At 46.1% G+C, this 25,745-nt stretch overlaps 1 protein-coding gene across 1 annotated transcript; it reads left to right on the forward strand.

Annotated features, from left to right (window-relative positions):
* The first annotated feature begins 364 nt into the window (after positions 1-364).
* UBXN6 (UBX domain protein 6) lies at positions 365-16,905 on the forward strand. The gene is made up of 11 exons (XM_027851340.1): positions 365-521; positions 4,844-5,007; positions 8,574-8,638; positions 10,446-10,574; positions 11,871-11,968; positions 13,081-13,156; positions 13,846-13,930; positions 14,097-14,316; positions 14,409-14,539; positions 14,758-14,903; positions 16,131-16,905. The coding sequence occupies exons 1-11, from the start codon at positions 439-441 to the stop codon at positions 16,257-16,259; spliced, it is 1,326 nt and encodes a 441-aa protein (XP_027707141.1). The 5' UTR covers positions 365-438; the 3' UTR covers positions 16,260-16,905.
* The last annotated feature ends 8,840 nt before the right edge of the window (positions 16,906-25,745 follow it).

The following is a 25,745-nucleotide window of genomic DNA, read 5'->3' on the forward strand; positions in this document are numbered from 1 at the left end:
TTGTCAGGTGCCCCACCCAAACACCGGGAGCAGACGCCGGGTTTAGGAAGCCTGCGCGTTCGCCCCGCCCCTTGGCTTCTATCACCTATGGCAACAGGACCGGAAGATCAAAGAGAGGAGGAAAGAGATTCCAGAGCGGCTCCTGCACCATAGAGAGACACGACAGGCGGAGATGAAGGAGGTGGGAGCGCCGACGGGTGCCTTCCGGTTCCCCTGGGTAGCCCTCCGCAACCATAGAGGGGAGAAAGGGAAGGAGAGGCCGGGACGGTCGATTATCACGTGGTCGGGTGGGGTAGGAGAGAGGGATAGGTGGGTGGGAGGGAAGGCGGGACTTCCTGGGTGGTATATTTTCCTTCCGGTTGTTGACCGGAGCTGCTCCGGCCCGGGCCTGTCCCAGCCCCCGCCGCCGCTGCCCCTTCCCCCTTCCCCGCGGCCGCCATGAAAAAATTCTTTCAGGAGATCAAGGCGGACATCAAGTTCAAGAGCGCGGGGCCCGGGCAGAAACTCACGGACACGGCGGGGTGAGCGCGCCTGGAGGAGGTGGGGCGGGCGAGGGGTGGAGGCGGCCTTACTCATTCCTGAAGCGCAGGGGCGACTGTGACACCCCCTTTGCTCACGGATTCTCAGTGGCTCCCTTTGCCTCTCGCTTAGAACACGGACCTGTGCGGCCTTTAACGCGCGCTGGGTGTCAGCGCGTGGGTCCAGCCGCCTTCTCCCGGCTCATCACGCATCCCTCCGCGTCCCGCCTCGACGCTCCCCGGGCGGCCTCCGGGCCCTCTCTCGCGCTTGGCCAGCCTCCGGGTCTGCGCCCAAGCTGCCCCCCGCCCCCAGGCCGGGGATTCTTTCCTTCGTCACCTCTGCCTCTTAGTATCCAGAGCCTCCCTCAGAGCCACCTTCTGTAGGAAAGAGACCTTTCCTAACCGCCCCCCCCAAGGTGTTATTTCTGTCTCCCCACCCCCACCTTCTGCCCATCCCACGAGGGGTGAGGAAGTGGGGAGGCTCCCCGATGGACGAAATAATGCAGCAGTACTTTCCAGACTCATTATGGAATGGATGGATGTTATCCATCCGGTCTCTGCTTGGCGCACACGGCAAGGCAGTCAATATTTATTCTGTGATTGACTCCCTTGCATTTCCCAAAGGGCCTGTTACAGACCTCTGCTCAAGCCACCTACTTTCCTTTTTGACATAGGTCCTTGCCTTCTACTTGGCTGAGAAAATTAAGGCCATTTGTTCTTTGTCCACAGTGGACACTGCAAAACCCTCTGCAAAACCTGGTTCCCTTTCTCTTATCCATTGCTGTGATCTCTGACAAAGAGTTGATCTTCTTGCCAAGACCAGCTTGTTCCCTTGATCCTACCCCGTCTCCTCCAGGAGCTTGCTCTATTCATTTTTCTAATAGCTCTCATATTTTTAGTCTCTTCTATTTATTCCGGACTGTAGATGCTGTACAGATGTGTCCAGGTTTTTCATTCTTAAAAACATTCATACGCACACTTTGACTTAGTTATTTTATAATCTCTCACTTCCAAACTCCTAGATAAAGTTATCTCCCTTCATTGCCTGTATTTCCTCACCTCCCACTCAACCCCTTCCAGTCTAGTTTTTAATACTCACATTCAATGGAATCTGACCTCTCCAAGATTAAGAATGATCCTTTAATCACTAATTCTAATGACATTTTCTCTGTTTTAAACCTTTTCTGACTTCTTGTTACTATTTATCATCTCTTTAATTCTCTCCTCCATTAGTTTTCATGACATTTGTTCTCTTCAGGTTGTTCTGATTGTTCCTTTCTCCCATCCTCTTAGGTATTTTCCAGTGTTCTATCTTGGGCCCTGCTCTCTGCCCCCTCTCAGTAATCTCAGCTTCTGTGGGTCTGATTATCATTGTTGTGCAGTTTACTTGTAAATCTATATAATCCAACCCACGATCTTTTCTTACCTCCAGTCAGGATCACTAGCTGACTGCTAGATAGCTATCTAGATGTTTCATTGGCATTTCAAACTCAGCATGTCTAAGATGGAACTCCTTTTCTTTTCCCTCTATATTTGCCCCACCTCCAAACTTCCTTCTCCTGAGGGCCATCACTGTCTCTCTAGTGACTTCTTGTTCATAAGTTGTGTTTGACTCTTCTTGGCAAAGGTATTGAAGTGGTTTGCCATTTCCTTCTCCAGGTCACTTTACAGATGAGGAGACTGAGGCAAATGAGGTTAAGTGACCTGCCCAGGGTCACCTCGATAGTAAGTGACTGAGGCCAGATTTGAACTCAGGAAGGTGTCTTCCTGACTCCAGGCTTTTGGAGTCTTTGCTACTTTGCCCTCCTACTCCCTACTACTGCCTACCTGCTACTTTGCTGCTTTGCCTTCCTCTTAGGGCAAAGGTTTGCAGTTTCAAAGTTGACTCTTCCTTCTCTTCTCCTACTCCACCACATCTGTTCTGTTGCCAAGTCTCATCCGTTTGACCTGCACAACATTTCTCTGATTTGTCCTCTTCTCTCCATTCACATTAATATTAGCCTCCTAACTGATATCTCCTCAATCAGTCTTTCACACAGCTGTCAAAGTAACGTCTTCTGGCAGTTTGTACCATGTTACCCTCCTGCTCAGAAATCTTCAGTGGCTCCCAGTTACTATTGTACCTAGGATAAAATACAGACTCATCAGCCTGGCATTTAAGGCCCTCACCGATTTAGTTTTATCTTAAGTTTTCCAGACTCATTTCACATTGTTCCCCTTCACATACTCTACCACCCAGCAAACTAACCTCCTTGCTGTTCTCCAAACTTGGCTTTCCAATACCTGTCTCTATCCTTTCCTGTAACTGTTCCCAGGCCTGGAAATGTATTCCTTCCTCACCTCTAACTCATTTTGTTCAGGTGCCTCTCTTTATGGAGAATTTTTCTTAGTGTTTTCTCCTCCTTTATATTATATATATTTATTTGTTTACATATTGTTTCTGCCAGTAGGATGTAATCTTCTTGAGGTCAGGGACTGGTTTTTATTTTGTCCTTGCATTCCCAGTCCCTAGTGTGGTGCTTTGCACTTAGGAGGTGCTTAATAAATGGTTGTTGGTGGTGGTTATTGTTGTTGTAGTTGTAGTGTAGTTTTTGGCGGCAGGAAGATGAGTCTTTGAGAGGATAGGGAGTAGCCCTAGAGAGGGAGACAGGAGCCTGCCAAGGAGACAGGTGTCTTTGAGGAAATGGGGGTGGATCTATGAGGGGACTGTCAGGGTGGGTCTGTGGGGAGATATAGGACCAGGTAGAGACAACCCACCTGAGGGAAATGAAGGAGATCCGTGGGGGGAAGGGGAGATCTTTGAGGATGGGGAAACTATAGGGATGATGGGAGACATGTTTTGAGATAAACCGGATTCTGTGAGAAGATTTAGGGGTTGTTGGTTTGTGAGGGAAATTTGGAAAGAAACATTCCTACTAAACCTTGTGAAGACAGAGATCCTAATTTCTTTGTCTTTCCCAAGCACCAAGCATCATGCTTGGTGTGTAGTACCCTTGTTTGGAGACACAGTGTCATAGAATGCAAGGAAGGCTTCACTTGGGAGTCAGAAGGATGTGACTTTCAGTCCTTGCTCTGACACTTTGTGTAACTATGGGCAAGTCACTTCTCTTTAAGCTTTGGTTTCCTCTTTTGTCAAATGGGAGTGGTAACATATGTACTGGCTTCCTCACAGGGTGGTTGTACTTTGTAAACCAGACTGTAAAGTACTCGAGAATATGAACACAATTATTGATCAGTGAGGTGGGAATCACAGTGAAAGTTGGTTCCTGTCGAGAGTGGAGAGAAGGTCCTGAAGGATTTTTATATATCCGTGGTGTCTTCTAGCTACTCTGGTGTGAACTAAGTCAGCCACGTTGCTTAGGAGCATTCGCTGATTTGGCTTTTCTCGAATGGTGCAGCTGCACTGGAAAAGTCCAGGAAGGCTTCAAAGGAGAGAGAGCTTGAGCTAATTCTTGCAGAGTGGGAAGAATTGAGAGAAAGGGGTAGGGAGACCAGGAAATAAAGGTGGGAATTCATGCCAGTAAGGAAATCCCATTCTGGCTGCCTTAGGCATTCATTTATAGTTATTCAGCCACTATTCAGCTTCTACTATATGTTGGGCACTGGAGGAAATAAACCTAAGACAGAAAGTCCCTGCCCTGCCGGAGCAGAGATCTATAGTAGCTATAAAGTAGAATAAAATAAGCTGAAAGCAAGAGTGATGTCCCAGAATTCCTCCCACCTAGTTTTGAGTTGAGCAGTTGCACCCATTTTGAAAGGAGGGTTAGCAGGTAGGCCTTGGTAGCTTTCATTCCCTCCACTTTGTGTTAATCCTTGATGTATCCTTGATTGGGATCAGCAGAGTGACCATTAGGGGCAGTGAAGCATAGTCAAAGGGGGCAGCTAGATGGCATAGTGGACAGAGCACTGGGCTTGGAGTCAGGAAGACCTGAGTTCACATCTGCCCTTAGACACTCACTCACTGTGTGGCCCTGGGCAAGTCACTTAACCCTTTGGCCTCAGTTTCCTCATCTGTAAAAGAATAGCAAACCACTCCAAATGGAGTCACTAAGAGTCAGACATGACTGAAATGACTGAACAACAAAAAGCATAGCCAGAAGAGCATTGGGTTTAGAATATAAAGACTCACATTCCAGTTGTAGCCCTGCTCCTTACTTATTACCCAGAATGATCTTGATCAAGTCACTTTCCCCTGAACAGAACTCTCCCTATCTATGAGGTGAAGGGCTTGGACTCGATGGTCTTGAAGTCCCCTTTTAGGCACATACCCTGTGGTTCCCCTGGAACTGGCATTATGCTCACCTGCTTCCTTGTCTCTCTTTTAGGGAAAAAGTCCCCAGGGAAAGGCAGAGCCAGCAAGTAACCAAGCAAGCCCGCCAAGGACCAACCAATGAGGCCCAAATGGCAGCAGCGGCGGCGCTGGCCAGGCTGGAGCAGAAGCAACCGCGGTCCCGGGGACCCACGTCCCAAGATGCCATTCGGAACCAAGGTAAGGACTGAGCATCACTACCCAGGCTTAGAGCTCCACTCTCCCTGGGGGAGGGCATGGGGTCCTTTGAATAATGTGTCATCACCCCTAAAGGAAGGTCAGGGATCATCTGCCATGTGAGGTTCAGAGGAGCTAGCTCCTCAGTGTCATGTCACCTGACTGACAAGCCTTATGCATGGAGAAAAGCTGCCTGTGTTAGCTGACTTCGGACAAGAAGGGCCTCTCCCTTGTCTGGGGCTTCTGTCCTGCTACATACAGTGGGAGTGACATCCTCTGCCCTGCCTCCCTCCTTCACGGGGATAATGTGAGGATCGTTAGGGAACATTTGAGATGCGCCTTGTAGGGAAAGAAAGAGATAAGGGTGTGCAATCCTTGAGTGTGGGCCCAAGTCAGTTAGTGTGGGTGAAGTGCCTTGTGTGTGCATGGCAGGGTCGGGCAGGCCTATTTTCTCCTCTGTTATTACAACATATGAGCTGAGGGATCAGGGAAAGCTTCCAAGGAGAGAGTGCGGGAGCCGAACTTTGAAGGAGGCCTCGGGTGTAGGATATGTATAGGAAGAGAACAATAGGAGATAAGACTAGGTGAGATCTGGGGCCAGCACCTGATTGTAAAAGAATGTCAGCTGGTGACAACCAGGGGGCATCATGGTGCACAGAGCACTGGGCCTGCGTTTCAGATGTGGCCTCTCACATGAGCTGTGTGACCCTGGGGCCAGTGACTCAACACTGCCTGCCTCAGCGTCCTCCTTTGTAAAACAGGGACACTAGCAGCACCTACCTCCCTGGGTGTTGTGAGGATCAAATGAGTTCATATTTGTAAAGTGCTTTGCAAATCTGAAAGTGCTTTCTAAATGGTAGCTGGTATTATTACAGGAATTGCAGTTTACTTGGCAAGCAATAGAATGACCAGGTTTTTTAATGGAGGAATAAAATGACTAAATCTCTGCAGAAGGAAGATCAATTTGAGTACAATATGGGTATGAGATTAGAGAGAGTAAGGCAAATGGAAGCAGAAAGCCTGTCGGTAAGTTAATCATCCCATGGCTGTGGGGCTGGGAGCAAATAAGAGGATAGTGCAAAAGACTATATGGAGGCAGAGGCAGTAGTTGGGTATTAGAGTTTAGAGGAAAATCATCGATGACCAAGGTGATGAGGGTGGGATCTCTGATGAAAGTAGTGAAGTTAGAAGGAAGAATACAAGCTTGTTTTTGAACAAGTTGAATTTGAGGCCCCATTGGGACGTCTGAGTGGAGTCGTTCATATGCTGGTCTGCGCTTAGAAGAGAGTTGCTCAGAACTGGTTCTGTAGATTTCGGGGTCATTTGTGTAGGCATGGTAGAAGCAGCCTGAATGAGACTGCCTAGAGATAGGGTATAGAGAAAAAGCTAAGAACAGAACCTGGTAGAGACCCTCTGATAAGAGAAGGGTAAGAGGACAGGCAACCAATGAAGGAGACTGAGGGGGCATAGTTAGGGCTGGAATGACCACTAGGACCATGTGGTGTCACCGAAGTGAAGGGAAAAGAGAGTGTCCGTAAAGAGCAAGTGGTCAGTGGTATCAGACATTAGAGAGACACAGAGGAGAATGAAAATTGAAAAAAGGCCTTTGGTTTGGTGGTCATTGTTGACCTTTGAAAGAACAGTTTCAGTAGAATGCTAGGAGCTGAAGATAATCTTACAAGGGTTGAAGAAGGGAGTACGGAGGTGAGGAGGCAGCAAAACACAAGGTTTTTAACTTCCACAGGTCTAGTGGTAAAGGGGAAGAGAGAGGTGGAATGGTCACTTATGAGACCAGCGCATAGGAAGGAGCCAGTGGTAGAGAGATTGAAGGTGTATGAGAAAGAAGGACTGCTTGCTGGAGCGAGGTCTTAGAGGAGAAAAAGGGGGGGTAGTTAAAAGGGCAAGTGTCACACTCTTTCAGTGGCCAAAAGTTTAGCAGAATGGAGGGAGGGAGCTCACGTCAGAAGCCCTGGGTTTCCTCTGAGGTAATGGCTACATCATTTGCTGTCAGGGTATGAGGCCTGTGGCTACAGGGAAGGTGAGGAGAAGAGCAAAGGTTTGGCATGGGATTTGTAGAAAATGAAGTAGGGAGTTGATGTAAGTAGCATAGGCTTATAGTACAGGAGTAAAGGCCCAGTGGAGGAAGAGAAAGGGGAACTGAATGGATAGGCTGGGGTGATAGAAGACAAACTTTGCCATTTTCACCATGACCTGGGATACTGGATTTTTTTTCTGCTTTTGTTTAGAGGTCTCTGATCCCTACCATGATCAAATTTGTGATCTGCCTAGGATCTCTTCTTGGTGGTGGTGGTAGTGGTGTTAGTCAGTCAACAAACATTTCTTGCCAGGCATTAAGGATAGAAAGACAGAAATGAAGCAGTCCCTGCCCTCAAGGAGCTTACATTCTACCAGAGGAAACAACATGTGCATATGTGCACCTTTGTCCAGACACACCGAGGCATAGAAGTATGTAGAAATAAGTGTGTGTGTGTGTGTACACATATACATATACACACACAGTGTAAATTTAAGATAACTTTTGGTGGCAAGGACAATAAGAATAGGGGGTGGGGACCAGGAAAGGCTTCATAGAGAAGTTATCAGGAGCTGCATTTTGAAGGAAACAAGATTTGAAGAGGTGGAAAGAATTCTAGGCATAGGAGACAGCCCATGTGAAGACCCAGAGACAGGATATGAAGAATCTGGAAAGACAGGTAGGGTGAGGCCAGGTTGTAAAAGTCTTTAAAAGTCAAACCAGGGAAGTTGAATGGTAATGCTAAAGGCAGTAGTGAACCATTGGAGTAGGGGAATGACATGATGTCAGATCGAAGCTTTCTGAAGGGTGGGTGGATGGATAGGAGAGGGGAAATTAGTGCAGTGGACTAGCTGAGAGGTGATTAGGGCCTAAACTAGGGTCACGGCTGTGTGAGTGGAGAGAAGGGGACAGATAGGAGATGAAACAGGAGTAGAAATGGCAGCCGGTTAGTTACAAGGAGTGAGGGAGAGTGCAGAGTCCAGGTTGCAAATGGGAAAAGAGGACATTTTGAAGAGAGGTGGGGTCTTGGGTTGGGTAAGCATGGATTCTATTTAGGACATAATAGAAGCTGGGGTGCCTTGAGGACATCTTTATTTTATTATTTATTATTACATCTTTATATTACTGTTGATTGGTGCCTTCAGTTGTGGGCATATACTGTATCAGCCTTTTATAGAAAATGAGATTGAGAGCAGTGAGGTGCCATGTTTGCTCAGCATTCCACAAACCCTACATGGTAGAGCCAGATCTCAAGCCCAACTGTCCCTCAGCCACACTGCACCCTGCTGGTCTGTTGGGGCTCTAACCAGCGCCATGAGGCAGGTGTGATTGAAATTTGCATTAAACAGCCAGGAACATATGTGGTTCCCATGCCCAGCGCAGCCCAATCAAGGTGCTGGGGAGTGGGGGGAGTGGGGTGTAGATGAGACCTCTGTTCTGAGCTGAGGCTCTGCCCTCACAGGGACAGACACACCTAGAAGCAGCTGCATTTCTGCTCACACCTCTCCTTCCCTTTTTTGGTTTCTGTTTTCAGTGAAGAAGGAATTACAAGCAGAGGCCACCATTAGTGGGAGTACTGATTCTTCTGGAGCAAATATGGTAAGTTGGAGGAAGGGGTGATGAGTATGGGGAAGAGAACTTGGATGCATGAAAAGGGCCACATCTACAGGCATACACAGTCCACTCCCCTGGCTTCCTTTTGATTAATCAGTCTCTTCACAAATATTTACTGAGAGCTTATGTACTAGGCACTGTGGAGAGGGATTATACATGGATTATATGGTTTCTACGCTCAGCTTTCAGGCTAGTTGGGGGGAGATAAGATATACTATCTGTGAACTTGGTTATGTAACCTATGTAGGTCTCAGTTTCTCTATCATTAATTGATTTCAGAGATCCCTCTCAGTTCTGATATCTGCAAAACCTACATACCTTCATGAACCAATAGGCTATGTATAAGTATACTTCAGAAGACCCAGGATGGCATCCTGAGGCAGATTACCTTCCCCCACCCCCCCACACCCCAGTAGATTGGACCCAAGCCCCTGACCAATTTCTCCAAACTGAGCTAGGCTGCTCTTCAAATGACAAATTCATTCCCAAGCCTGTGCTTAAGTTTTTTCCAGCTTTGTGGGACCCATCAGGTCCCCTTCATGCACAAGGAACCATAAGAGAAGGGCTTTATACAATGACAATAATAGCTTACATTTCAGTACTCTTTTTTTTTTTTTTTTTAAAGACAATGTGATGGTGGCATTGATAGATCCAGGTTCAAATCAACCTCTGAACTCCTCAGTTCTTTGACTATGGGCAAGTCACTTAACCACTGTGGGGTTCATTTTCCTCATCTATAAAAGGGAGAGGATAAAAATCTTTAGACTCCCTACTCTCCAGGGTGGTTTTAAGGAAAGTTCTTAGTAAACCTTAAAGTGCTCTGCCCTCACACAATCTCAAAAGAAGAGAAAGTGCCCTGGAGGCCATCTCGATCCACTTGTACCTGGTCCAAAGTTCTCTCCAGCCTTCCCAACGGGGCCCACCTAGCTTCTGCCTCAGGGATCTAGGGGGCCCCGGTTGCTGAGGCAGCCTGCCTCGGTGTTGGACAGCTCTGATTGGGACCCCGTGTTTCTTGGTCCAGTCCCACACACCTGCCTTGCTGTAGCTTCTAGTTGTTGCTCACACACAGTAGCCCTTTACACACTTGAAGTCTTTTCTCCAAGCTAGAGATCACTAGGCTAGATGTGCTTTTACATGGTCCTCACATGGTTTCCTCACATGTGTTACCCTTTCTTGGACATGCTCCTGACTTTCCCAGAGTGGGGTGCCCCGCATTGCACATGAGCACAGCATTCCAGGGGCACTCCACCGACTAGGGCAGACTCAAGGCTGCTCCTTCACACAACCTCGCATCCCATTAGCTTTTTTTTGGCTGCCATGTCCCACTTGCCTAAATGAACTTCTGGTCCACTACCACCATAAGATCTTTTTCACAGGATCTGTTGTCTAGCCACCCTTCACTTGTCTTCTCTTTGTAAAGTAAGCATAGAACTTTACATCTGCCCCTATTAAATTTTGTCCAGCCCATCGTTCTGGTTTGTGAAGAGCTTTCTGGATCCAGACAACTTGAAAAAATATGAGTGGTTATCATAAAGTTACAAAACTTTGTGAGTGGATTGTGCTACTGCAGAGCACCAGCAGCTGAGTGTCTCGCCTAAGCCATGCAGCCAGTTAGCAGCTGGGTGGGAGGAAAGGTCTTATCTGCCTGAGTGAGTCTTCCCAGAGGAAGGATGGGCCTGGCCGTGTTCCAGGCGGAGTGAGGAGGCAAACTGGGATGAATCCCAAGGAGTCTGATCCCACCAGGAGGGGAGGGAGCCTGTGGCCCACATGCTCATTCTTATTTCTACCCCAGGTACCCAAGGCTAAGGAGGAGGGATCTTCAAACCTGTCTGTGAGTGGGGTTTATTTTACCTGCCCCTTCACTGGAGCCATCTTGAGAAAAGACCAGCGGGAGTTCCATATCAAAGAGGCCATTAACAAGGTGAGGAGGGGCTTGGGGCTTGGAACCCAACTGGCCTGCCCTTCCTCCAGCAGTTGTTGGGAGGAAAGTGCTTGTGTGGCTCATTCCCCTGGACAAGAGTAGACTCTCCTGTCTACAGTGATGACATCTATCTCGTTCTGTATATGTGAAGTTCTGGGCTTGGGGTCCTCGGACCTGGATTCAAGTCCTGGCTCTCCTGCTTTGTCCCTGGGTGACCTCGGGGAATCACTTCCCTTCTCTGGGGTTAATTTCCTCATCTGTAAAATGAGGTGGTTAGACTAGAGGGTCTCTGAAGACCCAACCAGCTCTGGCATCCCTCCAGATCTGAAGCTGTTGTCTGTCCCAAGTTGATTCCTTTAACCAATGCATAACACTTTACATTTATGCCTATTAAATTTCATCATACTAGCTTTGGGGCCGTGTTCTGACTTGTCAAGATCTTTTTAGTTCTTGACTGTCACTTGAGTTATTTATTCCTCTCGGCTTTGTATCATTTGCAAATTTGGTGAACAAGTCATGTTCACCTGTATCCAAGTTATTGGTAAAATTTTAAATAACACAAGGCCCAGGGCACGGCTTGGGGGCCTTCCACTGGAGACCCCACGAGAGCGCAGACCCCCTGTTTTACACTCAGTCAGCCGTTCCAAACCTGTTGATCCTCGTGTTCCCATTTAGCTCTCACATTCTGTCTTGTGTCCAGGAACACGTTGGGGGCTTTATGAAATGCTCTTCCAAAATACACCTGTGCTGCGTGGTCAGAGCACTCTGCTGCCCACTTCACTTTGTCCACAAAGGAAACCGGCTTAGTCTGGCATGGGAATGTGGCAGGAGGGCTGAAGGGGAGGCCGAGGGACCTCGGTCATTCCTGTGTGACATCAGGCGTGTCCTTCCGCTCTGTGGGCCTCCACTTCTTCATCTGTAAAATGGTGATGGGGTGGGACTGTGTGTTGCCCTTTCTAGCACCAAACCTGGGATCCAGGGACCTCGATGAAGCCACGCTGGCTCTCTGTGCCCGCTGACCCGTCATTCGTTTTGTTTGTTTGTCCTTCTCCACATCTGTGGTGCCCCAAGATCTTTCGAAGCATGTGACATTAGAAACAGTTTCATCAGCCTGAGAGGCAGTGTAGCCTGGTGGATAGAGCTGACCTTAGTGCCACTGGGCGGGTCACTTCCCTCATTACGCCTTAGCTTCTTTGTTTGTAAAAAGAGGCTTGTCAGACTTGTGCTCCTCGTCCACTAGGGCTGGTGTGAACCTGCAACAGAAATGAGTTCTTGTTGTTGTTGTCCCTTCTCTAGCACTCAGACAAAGACCCAGTGGCTGCTTCCATCATGAAGATCCATACGTTCAACAGGGACCGAGAGAAAGTGAAGTTGGGAGTGGACACCATTGCTAAGTAAGACTCTCCTGCCAAAAAACCTTGGGGCATTTTCAGAGTTGGCACGTCCAGTCTCTCTCATAGCAATAATAATAACAATAATAAAAGTCATTAACAGCATCTATAAAGCACCTACCATGTGCCAGGCACTGTGCTAAGTGATTTACAAATATTTTCTTATTTAATCCTTGCAACAACCCTGGGAAGAAGGAGGTCCTGTTATTATCCCCATTTTACAATTCAGGTAACCAAGGTAGACAGAGATTAAGTAATTTGCCCAAGGTCACACAGCTAGTAAATGTCTGAAGCCATATTTGAACTCAAGTCTTCCTGACTCTAGGCCCAGCATTGTGTCCACTGTGCCCTAAGATATCTAGCAGAGCACTGAGGACCAGAGAGAAAAAAATGATTTGCTGAAAGTCACCCCGAGTCAAAACTAGAATTTCAGCTCTTGGGACTTTATGCCTAGGGCTCTTTCCCCTGTGCCATTTGTTGGGGTTACCTGCGGCTCCAGGGAGTCGGGGTTCTCTGGGTTTTGTTGGCAAACAGAGGCCCCCTGGCTGAAGACAGGCAGAGGCTTTAGTTTGCCAGTGCTTGAGAAGAGTTTAGGAGGCTTTAGCTGTGTCTTGGTCTCAGTCCTGCCTAGGAGCAGGGGAAGTGATGGATAGGGATCCCACCAGGGGACCGGCATCCTCAAGTACCTAGGGCCACTCTAGGGGCAACTAAAGCCTCAGAACCCACGCAGCATCTCTTGCATGTTCCATCTTTGCTTCAATGGTGAGTCAATGCACCTTCCTTCTCAGTGTAGATACACAGAGCTTGGCACTCTGCCCTCTGAAACGTGGAAGAAGGAAAGGGAGCCATTTACCTGAGAGACCACTCCCTGCCCCGGCACAGCAGAGGCCTCCTACAAGGTGGCTTCAGGATCGGAGGCTGCTGGATCCTCTCTCCCTCCCCCCGCCCCCCTGTCTGTGTGTGTCTCTCTCTCACTGTCTCTCACTCTCACTCTCACACTCTCCCTCTCTCTCTCTCACCACACTCAGCCCACAAATCCCCAGGGAAGCAAAAGCACAGTAGTTGTCATTCATCTGGCAAACTGAGAAACCTTGTCTTTTTGGCCCTCTATTCAGGTACCTAGACAACATCCATCTTCACCCAGAAGAGGAGAAATACAGGAAAATCAAATTGCAAAACAAAGTGTTTCAGGTAATGTTCATTTCATCTCCTCCCTAGGATTTCAACTACAGTTTCCCTTCTCTCTCTTCACACTGTCATTACCCCAGTGCAAACTCTCACTGCCACCTCTGCTTAGACCCTTGCAAGGAGCCTCCTCACAGTTCTTATGGCCTTTCTTCTCTCCCTCCTCCAACCCACCCTTTCCATGCTACAGAGTAATCTTACTTGGGCATGGACCCTGTCACGGGAGTTTTCTGCTCACAGCCTTCCATTGGTTCCCTTCTGCCCTTCCTGTAAAGTTCAGACTGCTTTGCCAGGTGTCAGAAACCCACCACACTCTGGGTCGCCTGACCTCCTCAGACTTCCCACCATGTGCCAAACTGAACTCCTCTCTGTTGCATTTTCTCTTCTGAGCTCCTGCCTGTTCTGTAAAACACTGCAAATGCTCTTCTTCCGAGAAGCCTCCCTGCTTCTGCCCTTAGGAACAACCTTCTCTCTCAGGTCCTACATAGCAGTTTGTTATACTGTGTATTTTGGTGTTCTCTATGAGTCATAAACCTGGACCAGCCTGTTAGTTCCAAGAGGGAGGGGACTGTCTTATCTAAGCTTTGTGTTGAATCCAGGATAGTGCCTTTGCAAACAGGCTCTTAATACATGCATGAATTTAATTCTTTGGGAGAGGGCCAAGCTATTGCACCACAATCCCCCTTCTTTTTTAGGAGCGGATCAACTGCCTAGAAGGGGCTAATGAGTTTTTCGAGGCCATTGGGTTTGAGAAGATGACTCTCCCTATTCCAGAACAAGGCAAGGGGCTGGGATGGGTCATGGGCATCAGCTATTCCCAGCGTGGGGAGAGGGAGAACAGTCTTATCCAAAGGACAAGCTTGACAGACTAGGCCCTGGTCCCTTTGGGGCCAGAGGAGGGGCAGGGACTCGGCAGGCAACCTAAGGACCAGATGTTCCTCTGCAGAGACTTCTGAGGAGTACTATGTGCTGAGTGAGGATGCCCTGGCCCAGGTAGAGAAGCTGGAACAGCACAAAGTCGCCCTGCAGAACTCGGAGCCGGTGCGGGCTCAGCTGGCCCGGCAGCAACGAGTCTTCAAGCCCTCCCCTCTGGCTGCCCAGTTTGACCTACCTGGGGACTTCTTCAACCTCACAGCAGAGGAGCTCAAACGGGAGCAGAAGCTAAGGTTGGGCAAAGTTGTTTGGGTGGAGGGTACAGGGCAAGACCCTGCCAGGTGAGGTCGGACTTGGGTCAGGCCAAGCCTTCTGTGTTCTCCAGGACGGACGCTGTGGAACGGCTGAGTGTGCTTCGGACCAAAGCCATGCGGGAGAAGGAGGAACAGCGGGAAATGCGAAAATACACGTATACCCTCTTACGGGTTCGCTTTCCAGATGGGCACATCCTCCAGGGTAAACTGGCCCCTTTGTCTCCAGCATCCCTGGGACCAGTGGCGGGGAAGGGCTGAGCTGGTCCTGGCAGGCCTGACCACGGGAGACACACCAGCTCTAGGAGTGGAACAGGGCAGAGGTTTAGGAGGATGGGCAGAGGGCAGCCAGGCCATTCAGGTTGCTATGGTGAAGCAGAATGTACCATTTGTGCTTTTTTGCCCCATCCCCCACCCTTCTAGGTACCTTCTATGCTCGGGAGCGGCTGTCTGCACTCTACAGCTTTGTGAGGGAGGCGCTGCAGAATGACTGGCTGCCCTTTGAACTGCTTCCCGCAGGCGGGCACAAACTGTCTGATGAAAATCTAGCCTTCAACGAATGTGGGCTGGTAAGTGTTGAGGGAACCCTGGCCTCATTTCCTTGGTGGGGAACCCTTCAGTCAAGACCAAGTATATATTGTCTCTGATTCAGAAGCCTTAAGTCAGGCTTCATAGTTCACATTTTCTGGGAGAAGGGAGGGTTCTTCCTTTTTAAAAAAATGGTATTTACAAAGAGCCCTGGGCACGTATGGGTCTTCAGACCTGGCCTTGAGTCCTGACCTAGTGACGACTCACTGGGTGACCTTGGACATGTGGCCTCCCTGCTCTAGGCCTTGTTAGAAAAATCCCCTCTAACATTCTGTAATTCTGCATATACTCTAGGGTTCCTTTTAACTAGCCAGCACTTTTGCCATTCCAAATACTAGCTTTTTCAAATTAATAAAACATTTAAGTGCACGTTTTTCAGGGCCCAGGCTTTTATATAGCCTAAGGTCCAGCTCTCCACCTGCTCCCCACTCCCTGCTAACATTCAGTGGAACCCTTTGGATGGGAAAGAGCTTCTCTAGGCTTTCTCCAGTGCTTTCATTCCAGCAAGCCTATCAGGGAGATGGTGGGAAGCATTGTTATTCCCATTTTATAGATAAGGAAATTGAAGGTCAGCAGTTGGGATTTATCCATGGTCACACAGCTATTAAGTTGTGAAGCCAAGACTGGATCTGTGACCAGGAATCTTTCCCATGACACCATGCTGCTATCTTTAATGTTCGTCTTCCTGTCTGAACTCAGGACTGTCCTAAATCATTTCAGTCAAATGGAGGGGATTCTTGTAGCTTGAGGCCGATCACCAAGGCTCCTTAGGTAACCTGTGAGGAGGTAGAACTTGGGAGGGTTCCTAGAATAGTGATAGTTATTCCCAGCTGCCTAAAAACACCTGATTCTCCCAACTACCCAGTTTCAAAATTGTAAGGATGCATTGTAAAAAGCACTAGGTTTGAAATCTGAAGACCTGGGTAGGGATCACACACGCACGCATGCACACACGCACGCACACACGCAGCCTTAGGTAGAGTACTTCTGCTCAAAGCACATTTGCCTCTTCTATAGAACGGGACTAAGAATTTAGGTAGAAAAGTGTTTGATAAACCTTTGAGTGCTACAGAAGCATGCAGTGATATTGCCATCAAATCCCCTAGTGAACTGGGGGAGGGAGGAGGAGGGAGAGCAGGACAGAGGCTTCCCAACAAGCCCCTGCCTTCATTGGGGGCTGCTGAACAAATGGATGGGTTTGATTTCAGGTGCCTTCAGCTCTTCTGACTTTTACTTGGGACACAGGCGTCTTGGAAGACATCAAGGCATCGGGGGCTGAGCAGTCCCCGGAAATTCTGAAACCTGAACTTCTTGCAACTGTGGAAAACCTCGCATGAAATAAAACCAGGCTTGGCCTCGGCCCCATTGGTTCTGTTTCATGCTCCTCCCCTCCTGTAACTCCTCACCTTGTCCTTCTGTCTCCCAGATTCCAAGCAGAAACTGCCTGATTCTCATGGCCTTTTGCTTGGGGAGGCGGGCCATAAGTGGAGGTGGAATTAGTTCAAAAATGAGAAGAGTTGCCCTCTCAACATAGGCAGACTAGGATGTATGGTAGCCCTTTCCTTGCACCCTGACACTTTGGTTTTGGGACCATGGGGTCATAAGAGCTTCCCCTGATCCCAGAGAACATGGCTGGATATAACTTTGCGGAGGCTCCCCACCTATCTTGGAAAAGCCGAATTTATGCTGCTTTTTGTATACATGATTTTAAAACTTGCTGTAAGTAGCTATTAATGTACAGTTTATTTAACTGAAGGTATAGTTTGAGTAGAGAGATGCTGGTCATTTCATTGGTGGGGGAGCAAGTCTAGGGCATGAGGGAAGGACTTCCTTGGCTGATGGGATCTACTTCAGAACTGGGTTCAAATACTCTCTTATGTTCTTGTTGTATATAAAACGGACAAAGATGCAACTGGTATGTCACTACATGATACCTGTAAACACTAAATTATGAACTTGATTAAATAGAATATTTGAATACAACTTCCTGGAACTCATTTTTTCAAGGCAACAGTGTCTCTTTGAGACTTTTCTAACAGATCAATTGCTTGGTGGGAGTAAAGGATATTTTTGTGGACACTGGATGGGTAGACTTAGGATGTATTCTGTAATTGGGGATAAAAAAACCAACTTCCAACTTAAGTATTCATAGGAAAAACAATTCTAAGAAGAATATTTGTAACCCTTTTGTATCTTGTAACTTTCCCCAGTTAGTGAAATCGAGTAACAAGGAGTCACATTTGTAGGGCTCTTGAAGGTTTGCAGATCACTGTTTCTCACAACTGGGTAAAGTAGGAGAGTGCAGGTGTTGGCCTCATTTTACAGTAATGCATCACGTGTGATTGGACTGCTCCTGTGACAAGAGGGAGTGTCCAGGTGGGAGCTAGCAGCCTTCCGGTATTCTTTTAGGGAATGAGGGATTCCGCATGAATGAAAAAGCAAACTTTACCCCTGGAAGTGCCAGTACTTTAAAAAAAACCAAAACCCTCATCATTTGGAATGGTAACATTCATTCTTCAGTTGGATTATGCTCTTCTGTGCCTTACCAAACAATGTTCAACAGACCTGAATCTTTTCTGGATGACTCAGGGCCTTTGATGAGCTGTCTGAGGGCAGAGGGGTTATATTTTTTTGCTTTATTAGAATTAATGCCTATCAGAGGTAGAGTCCCTCAATATAAGGAAAAAATTCCTAACAATTAGAATTGTTTGAGTAGAATGGGTTTCTTCAATAGGTGGTAAGCATTCATCAGGAATTTTCATGGACTTGGGATGATCAGCTAAGTACAAATTCTGGCACGTAACTACTGAGTTGGAAGAGTATGGGACCAGCAATAAGATGACCTTAAAGGGTCATCAAAATGACCTAAGACTGAGTTGGAAGGGACCTCAAAGGCTGTTTAGTCTAACTTGTGCCCTGAATGATCATTTCCTCTACAGCATCACTGACGAGTGCTCATCCTCAGCTTGTAGGCGTCCAGGGAGGGGCAACTCACTACTCAGACCAGTTTGTTTCAATTTCTGGAGTGCTCTAATAAGTTTTTTTCTTCCATCAAACCTAAAATTGCCTCCCTACAAGTTCTATCCAAATTTCTGCCCTTAGCCATAGAACAAGCCTAATCCTTATTCTTCCACTTGTTCAAATGTGTCCAACTCTTTGTGCCCCTATTTGGGGATATCTTGGCAAAGATACTACAGTGGTTTGCCATTTCCTTCTCCATTTCATTGTACAGATGAGGAAGCTGAGGCAAACAAGGTTAGGTGACTTGCCCAGCTAGTAAGTGTCTGAGGCCAGATTTGAACTCAAGGAGAAGTCTTTCTGACTTCAGGTCTAGTTATCCAATGTGCTACCTAGCTGCCACTTGACAGCCCTTTAAATACTTGAAGACAGCTGTTGTGTTCCCTGTCCCCAGCCTTCTTTTCATCAGACCAAATATCCCCAGTTTCTTCAACCCATTTGAATAATGTATAGTTTCCAAGCCTTCCATCATCCTGGAAGCCCTCTTCTACAAAGGTTCCACCTTGTTGATGTCCTTTCCAAAACGGGGCATTCACACCTGAACATAGTACTCTTGTTGGACTGGGACAGCATAATAAAGCAATCATCGCCTTCACGTTGAATAGTGTGTGCTGCTTTTAAGGCAGCCTGGGATAACTGTTCTTGGTGGGCCTATCACTGTTGACTTGCATTGAACGTGCAACCCACTAAAACCCTAGAGTTTTTTGTTTTTGTGTTTCACAAGAACCATTACCTAGTCATATCTCCCCTATTCTGTATTTGAAGTTGAGTTTTAACCCCAGAATAGAGTTTTATCTTAAAAGATTTAGCCCATCATTCCAGCCTGTCAGTAGCTTTGGAATCTGTTGTCGTGTTTGATAATTTTGTGTCATCTGCAAATGTTACCAGCATACGTATCATCATTCATGTCTGATTAAAAAGGCAAAATGAGGGACCAATGACAGGTGGCTGTAACACCCTATAAAAAATTTCCTTCCTTGTTGACATTAACCCAATGACTAGTTTAGTCATTGTCAGAATCTAAGTATGCTATTTTTATAGCATTCACCTGATCTACCAGTTCAGTTTCTGTGAAAAAGGAAAATGAGGTTAGTCTGGCATGACTGTTTTTGATGAAGCCATTCTGGCTTTTCAAGATTATTGCTTTTCTTTCTAAGTATCTGCAAACCATCCCTTTCATGAGGTGTTCTAGAATGTCACCATTAATAAAGTCAAGCTCACCTTTCCCTCTGTGACATTTCAAAGATGGTTCAGAGTGGTTCTGCCATCACATTTGCCAATCATTTCAGTACTCTAGGATGTCTTTCTTCTGGGCCTATTGACTTGAACTCATTAAGACATCATCACACTGACTTCAGGTTTTCAATCTTACTATTTTTAATAGGACTGTACCTTTTTTTTTTCTTTTTTTTAATCTGAGTTAAAATTTCTCATGCAGCCACACTGGCCTCTTTTAGGCAGCTCTCTCTTCTTCCTCATCCAAATTATTTTCAGAATTCCATGCTTGAGACCTTTCCACACCTATTGCTGATGCTCCCTGTAGGCCACTAGAGACTACATGTCATTTCTCTGAATCCTATGAAATCTTCCCCTCCTGCTCACATGCTTCTGAGTGGTTGTAGCTTGAGGAAGTCACACAAGTGAATCAACTGGGTGCCCTACAGATTTGTTACTTCTCAAATGAGCTCTCAGCACAGCAAAGACCTAATTGATTTAATCGATTTACTCCCTAATTGATAGTCTATCCCAATCCACACAGAGGTTCTTCCAAATTATTTCTCTACTCAAGCTTTCCCTCCTATCCCCTTCTCCTACTCCAAAGTCTAGTTAACTAGCATTTATTAAGCATCTCACTGTGCAATCAAGCATGGTGCTAATTGCTAGGAATATAAATAAAAGCACACACACACACACACAAAATCCCTGACCTCAAGCTTGAAAGGAAGGCTTATTAGGGAAGTGAATTTTAAAGTGAAAAAGGTAAAATAATTCACATATGTGTGTATGTGTGTATGTGTATATATATACACACATACATATATATACACACACACATACATACATATATATAATTCCTTATCTTACATAAGATAAATAACCTTGTGAAACGGGTAGTGCAATTAGGGAATTAGAGAAGGCAACACATAAAAAGAATCTGAAAAAGAGAAGGGGGAACTGGAAAATAGTGAGAGTATGGTGGAGAAATAAGTCCAGAGAGTCAGAAGCAGAACCAAGGAGTAAACATGGTTGGCCTGGACGCTCCCTTAAAACGGAAGTCCTAGGACAGGGACAGAGGGATCTAAGTTAGTGAGAAAGCCCAAGGAACAGAGGAATAGGCACCTTCACACAGCTGGACCCTGTCTCATACTTGACTGGAAAAAAAAAAAAAAAGACCAATCCAGCACTGGCCCTGGAGTCAGGAGGACCTGAGTTCAAATCTGGCCTCAGACACATAACACTCACTAGCTATATGACTCTGGGCAAGTCACTTAACCTCAATTGCCTCCCCACCAAAAAAAAATTCACCGTGAGCCCCCTCTTCCCTTTGTCTCAAAACTTTTCCAATCATCTCTCATTCTCTCCTTTACTCCAGTCTGATGAAGAGATGACTCTTCTCGCCAAGCCCAGTTCCTTTACATGTAACCCTGATTCCATCTATCCCCTCCAGGCTTCTGCTAATTTCCCCACCCTCATTTTCCTCTCTAATCTTTGTTCAGTCATTCTTCAGTTACGTCTGACTCTTGGTGACCCCATTTGGGGTTTTCTTGGCAGAGATACTGGAGTGATTTGCCATTTCCTTCTCCAGCTCATTTTACAGATGAGGAAACTGAGGCAAACAGGGTTAAGTGACTTGGCCAGGGTCACACAGCTAGTAAGTGTCAGAGGCAAGTGTTTCCTCATCTGTAAAATGAGCTAGAGAAGGAAACTGTAAACTGCTTCAATATCTCTGCCAAGAAAATCCCAAATGGAATCACTAAGAGACTAAGAGTAGGACATAACTAACTGACTAAACAACAAGCACTTAATAAATGCTTGTTGATTAACAGCTTTGAAAAAAAAAAAGATGACCACCCACTTCCACCTCCTTTCCTCTTACTTACTTCTCAACTCTTTGTAGTTTGGCTTCTGACTTTATACCTCAATTGAAACCATTCCCTCCAAAGTCACCAATGAACTCAACTGCCAAATGTGATGGCTTTTTCTCAGTACCCATCCTTCTTGAGTTCTCTACAACATCTGACACTCACTGTTAACCATCCTCTCATGGATTTTCTCTTCTCTGCATTTTCATGACGCTGTACTGTCTTGGCGTTGTTGCTTCCATCTCAGGATTCCTTCTAAATCTGTACCATTTGGAGCCATCTCATGTCCTTTTATATTCTTTCTGACGTATACTCTTACTGACTTAATCATCTCCCATGGATTTAATTATGATCCCTATATGTTAATGACTCCCCAGTTTCTACATCCAGCCCTAGTCTCTTGCCTGTGCGCCTGCCACCTATCTCCAAATGCCTGTTTGACATTTCAAACTGCAACTCAAACTCAACACATACAAAACAGAACTCACTATTTTCCATGCAAAGTCCATCCATCTCCCAAATTTCTCCATTTCTGTAGTCAGTCAAACAGTATTTATTAAGCACCTATGCACCAGGCACTGTGCTAAATTCTGGAAATGCAAAAAAAAAAAACCACCCCTGCCCCTTAGAGAGACAAAAAGCAGACAAATACAAATGAGCTATGTACAGGATAAAGAGAAAATAATCAGCAGAGGAAAGGCACTAGAATTAAAAAGGATTAAGAAAGGCTTCTGGTAGTCTTTAAACATCAAACATTACTCCTCTAGCCACTGACCTGTAACAACTCCCATCTTTGGGCCTTTGCACTGGCCATCCCTCATCCCTGGGAGGTATTCCTTCCTTACTACCACCTCTCAGAATCCCCTGTTTCTTTCAAACTCAAGGGGCACCTTCTACATGAAGCCTTTCTGGATCCTCAAACCCCACCTCCCTAATATTAGTGTTCTCCTATGAAATTACCATGCATTTATTTTGTACATACTTATACATGTCTCCTATGGTATATGTAATTTCCTCGTGTGGGCAGTGACTTTAATTTTAACTTTGTACGCCCAGCATTTAGCGCAAAGCTTAGCATATGGCAGTTGCTTAATAAAGGTTTACTGATTGACTGATAGAGGCTCTCCATCACAGACCCTGTGATAGAGTGATCATTTGCCTCCAAGATGCCTTCTATTTCCACTTCAGCAACCAAGTTCCTCCTTGTTGCTCAGAACCAGGTCCAGAACAGTAGTTCCCCTCATCATTTCCTCCAACTTTTGAAGGATAAAATTACCAAGACAGAGTACACATCAATAAGCTGTGCTTCTGGCATAGAGAGCCCCAGCACATGCCTGGGAAAGTTGAGATCACCTACCACCAAAACAGTGTGCTTCTCTGCCGTGTTTACTATGATCGGCAGCTTCTCTAATGCCTGATCTGTTTCTTCCTTAGGTCTAGGCAGTCTGCCAAATACTACTGACAATATTGCTTTTTAACTCTCCCTACACTGATCCTCACCCAAATGCTGCCCAACATACTAAGCTATAGCTCCTGGATTTCTTTCCATGAGATTCTTCTTTAATATCCAACACTACTTTATTCATCTGGGCAGCTGGATGGCACAGGAGTCAGGAAGAAACACATTCAAATTTGGCCTTGGACACTTACTAGGAGTGTGACCCTGGGCAAATCATTTAACCTCTCTTTGCCTCAGTTTCCCCATCTATGGTGACATTCTAGAGCATGCCAAAGGTGTTTACAAGTGTTATGGAGATGTCTGGAAGAAAAACCAAATGGAAAAGGGCTTCCCTTTGGATGAAACGCTCCAGGAACTACTGTTTGTGAATGACATTGGGATGATTGCTCCTAGCCCCAGAACACTTAACGGGCTTCTCATTTGAGATCCATGGTCACCTCAAGGGTTGGTCTGGATTAACTGGCCATATGTGAAAAAGTATGTGGATGAAGAATGCTTGTCATCCAGACCAGGATGTGCAGTCGGTTGACAACCCCCAGAGCCATCCCATGGCTACATTTCTATCGTGCACAAACATTGACAATGACCACTACGCTGGACCCCCAGTGGAACCAATGATCAAGCTGGATTGCCTATGGGAAACCACACAGTGCTTTCAACGATCCTAAGCTTTTCCCCAAAACAAAGGTCTGTCTTTAACAATATTCCTCTGGTGATGCTGGATAGTTGCTGGTTATGTAATACCAGGGTCTCTGAAGAAATAAACAGATTACTTCATATCAGCAAACAGAATCGTGCAGAAGAAATAGCATAAAGGAGGTCAGATGTATGTCTGGAAAAAGAGATGGGCCAATCACATGTGAAAATGAGAAGGGAGAACCGATGGACTGACTGCATACTCCATTAATATTCATGCACTACTATCCAGATATCCAGAAAAAATCCTCTAGCACATTAGGGGGTCCCTTATGACAGATCTACAGGAAGACACTGACAAGAGTTATACAGGATGGAAAGATATTTATGGATTGTAGGTCTTAGATTTAGAGCTGGAAGGGACCTCAGAAACCAACTAGTCCAAGCCTCTCATTTACAGATGAAGGGCAACTAAGGACCAAGGAGGTTCAGTGATTTCTCAGGGCCCCACAGGCAGTAAGAGAGGTGGGATAGTTTTTGATCTGCATTGTTAGAAGGAATTACTTCCAGGGGTGGGGAACCTGCGGCCTCGAGGCCACACGTGACCCTCTAGGTTCTCAAGTGTGGCTCTTTGACCGAATCCAAACTTTACAGAACAAAAGGATTTGTTCTGTAAAACTTGGACTCAGTCAAAAGGCCGCACCCAAGGACCCAGGCAGGTTTTCCACCCCTGACCTACATTAACCAGATCATTAATCAAAGTATGGAAGTATATGTCTCTCAGAGCCTGTTTTCTTATCTAAAAGAAGAGGATACTACTACTGCTTGCCCTATTTACCTCATGGAGTTATTAGGAAAATAAAATATGAATGATTCAAGTTTAACTAAAATTCCAGAAATACAGCAAAAACTTCGTAAGAAGAATAGCTGACAGTGTATGCTGCTTTATGGTAGGTAAAATGCTTTGCATACATTTCATTTTTTCCCCCCAACACCCCTGTGAGGTAGGTCACACAATCATCTCCATTTCACAGACGATCATGGTGAGAGAATACAGTGATTTACACAGGGTCGCACAGCAGCTAAGTGTGGGAGGAGGGCTTTGAACCCAGCTCTTTCTGACTTACAGTCCACTGCGATATGCCGCCCTGCTTCACAGCGTAAACAGCCAATCCCTCCCAACACAGCTATTTCAGTGAAATCACGGTGGATTTGTTCCTCTACTCCTTCTCCTGCCTCCACTGAAATACGTAGCTCCACTGCGAACCCCAAAGAGTATGATTAAATTCTTGGGTAAATTGTCATGTTCTTCTTTCCAGGCTTCTCACTACTAAATCTAAGTCTCACAGCCAAACTGAGAATTTATCTGGATGTTAGGTGAGAAGTCTCCCAAGGAAAATGATGCTTTAATGAACAAATTCTCCATATGTTCTTTTACAGACATCACTGGGGGACATAAGCTTAAACGGAAAGTCTAGTAACGAGTCTTTCTGGCTCAGTGAGGAAGGAATCATAGAATACCCCTTTCTACAGCACTTGGACATTTGCCAAGCACTTTCCTTACAAACATTCTCTAAGGTAAGCAGTACAACTACTATTAGCCCCATTTTACAGATAAGAAAACTGAGTTTCAGAGAGATATAATGACCTGCTTTGGGTCATACAACTTGTGAGGGTGAATTTGGGATCGCTACCTGTCCTTTTGGTAATTTCCACACATCTTTAAAAACAGGGCAGATTGCTTTCCCTGCCCTAATAACTGACATCTGAGTTTTATAACTACGTGAGGCAGTACAGGTATTATTCCCCTTGACAAATATAGAGGCAGTATGGTCTAGTGGACAGACAGCAGAGCTGACCAGGAAAGCTTGAGCTCAAGTACGTGCCACATCACTGACTGTGTCACCCTGGGCAGCCTGCTTAATCTTTCAGTGATACAAGCAACGCTCCAAGACTACAAGTTGCAGAGAAGGTGCAATTACAGAGCCAGTCCCTAATGCTCAGAGAAATCAAGAGCCTTGCCCAGGGTCACAGAGGTAGTCACCACGCCGGGGCCTGCACCCTAGTGTCCTGACTAAATTCAGAGTTACTTTCGTTACCTACCCCACAGCTGTGGCTTCCAGCTCTGTCTCATACTTCTTGCATCGCTTAATCCTGCTTTTACCACTACACTGCACATTTCTTGATTATACATAGACATGTGTTTTCACCACTGTTGGGGAGGGAAAAGAAAACTGGACCAGGTGTGGAGTCTCAGTTATCCACAACCTAGCTGTGGGCACCTGAGATTCCATCCTCTCTCTGGGCTGCAGTTATCCCAATCAATCCTAGCCAGCCTGCTAGTCTGTCCCCAAGTACTAGGAGGGATTCATGAGCAAATACCTGACATCTGTGCAACACACATATTTTCCCCAAAGCCATCAAATTCATCTTCTTTCTTCTGAAGTCCCAAAGCATTTTGAACAAAGCTGGGATGACGATAAACATTCAAGAGTTCTTTAATCGACTAGCAAGAGTTAATCTGACAAGCCAAACCAAAGACAACAGGAGCAGAGTATGTTTTTGTTAATGCCTATTAAGCTTATAATTTTTAAAAATTAAATAAAAAAGAGGAGAAAGAGACCAAG

This window comes from Vombatus ursinus, unplaced genomic scaffold (genome assembly GCF_900497805.2).
Source record: "Vombatus ursinus unplaced genomic scaffold, bare-nosed wombat genome assembly UNPS02009173.1, whole genome shotgun sequence".
Taxonomy (NCBI): Eukaryota; Metazoa; Chordata; class Mammalia; order Diprotodontia; family Vombatidae; genus Vombatus; species Vombatus ursinus.

Bases quoted from the DNA above. Each gene is read 5' to 3' on its own strand.
- UBXN6 (XM_027851340.1), top strand. From the start codon at position 439: ATGAAAAAATTCTTTCAGGAGATCAAGGCGGACATCAAGTTCAAGAGC. The intron at 5,008-8,573 runs GTAAGGACTGAG...TTCTGTTTTCAG, and splicing joins AGATGCCATTCGGAACCAAG to TGAAGAAGGAATTACAAGCA. The intron at 14,317-14,408 runs GTTGGGCAAAGT...TGTGTTCTCCAG, and splicing joins AAACGGGAGCAGAAGCTAAG to GACGGACGCTGTGGAACGGC.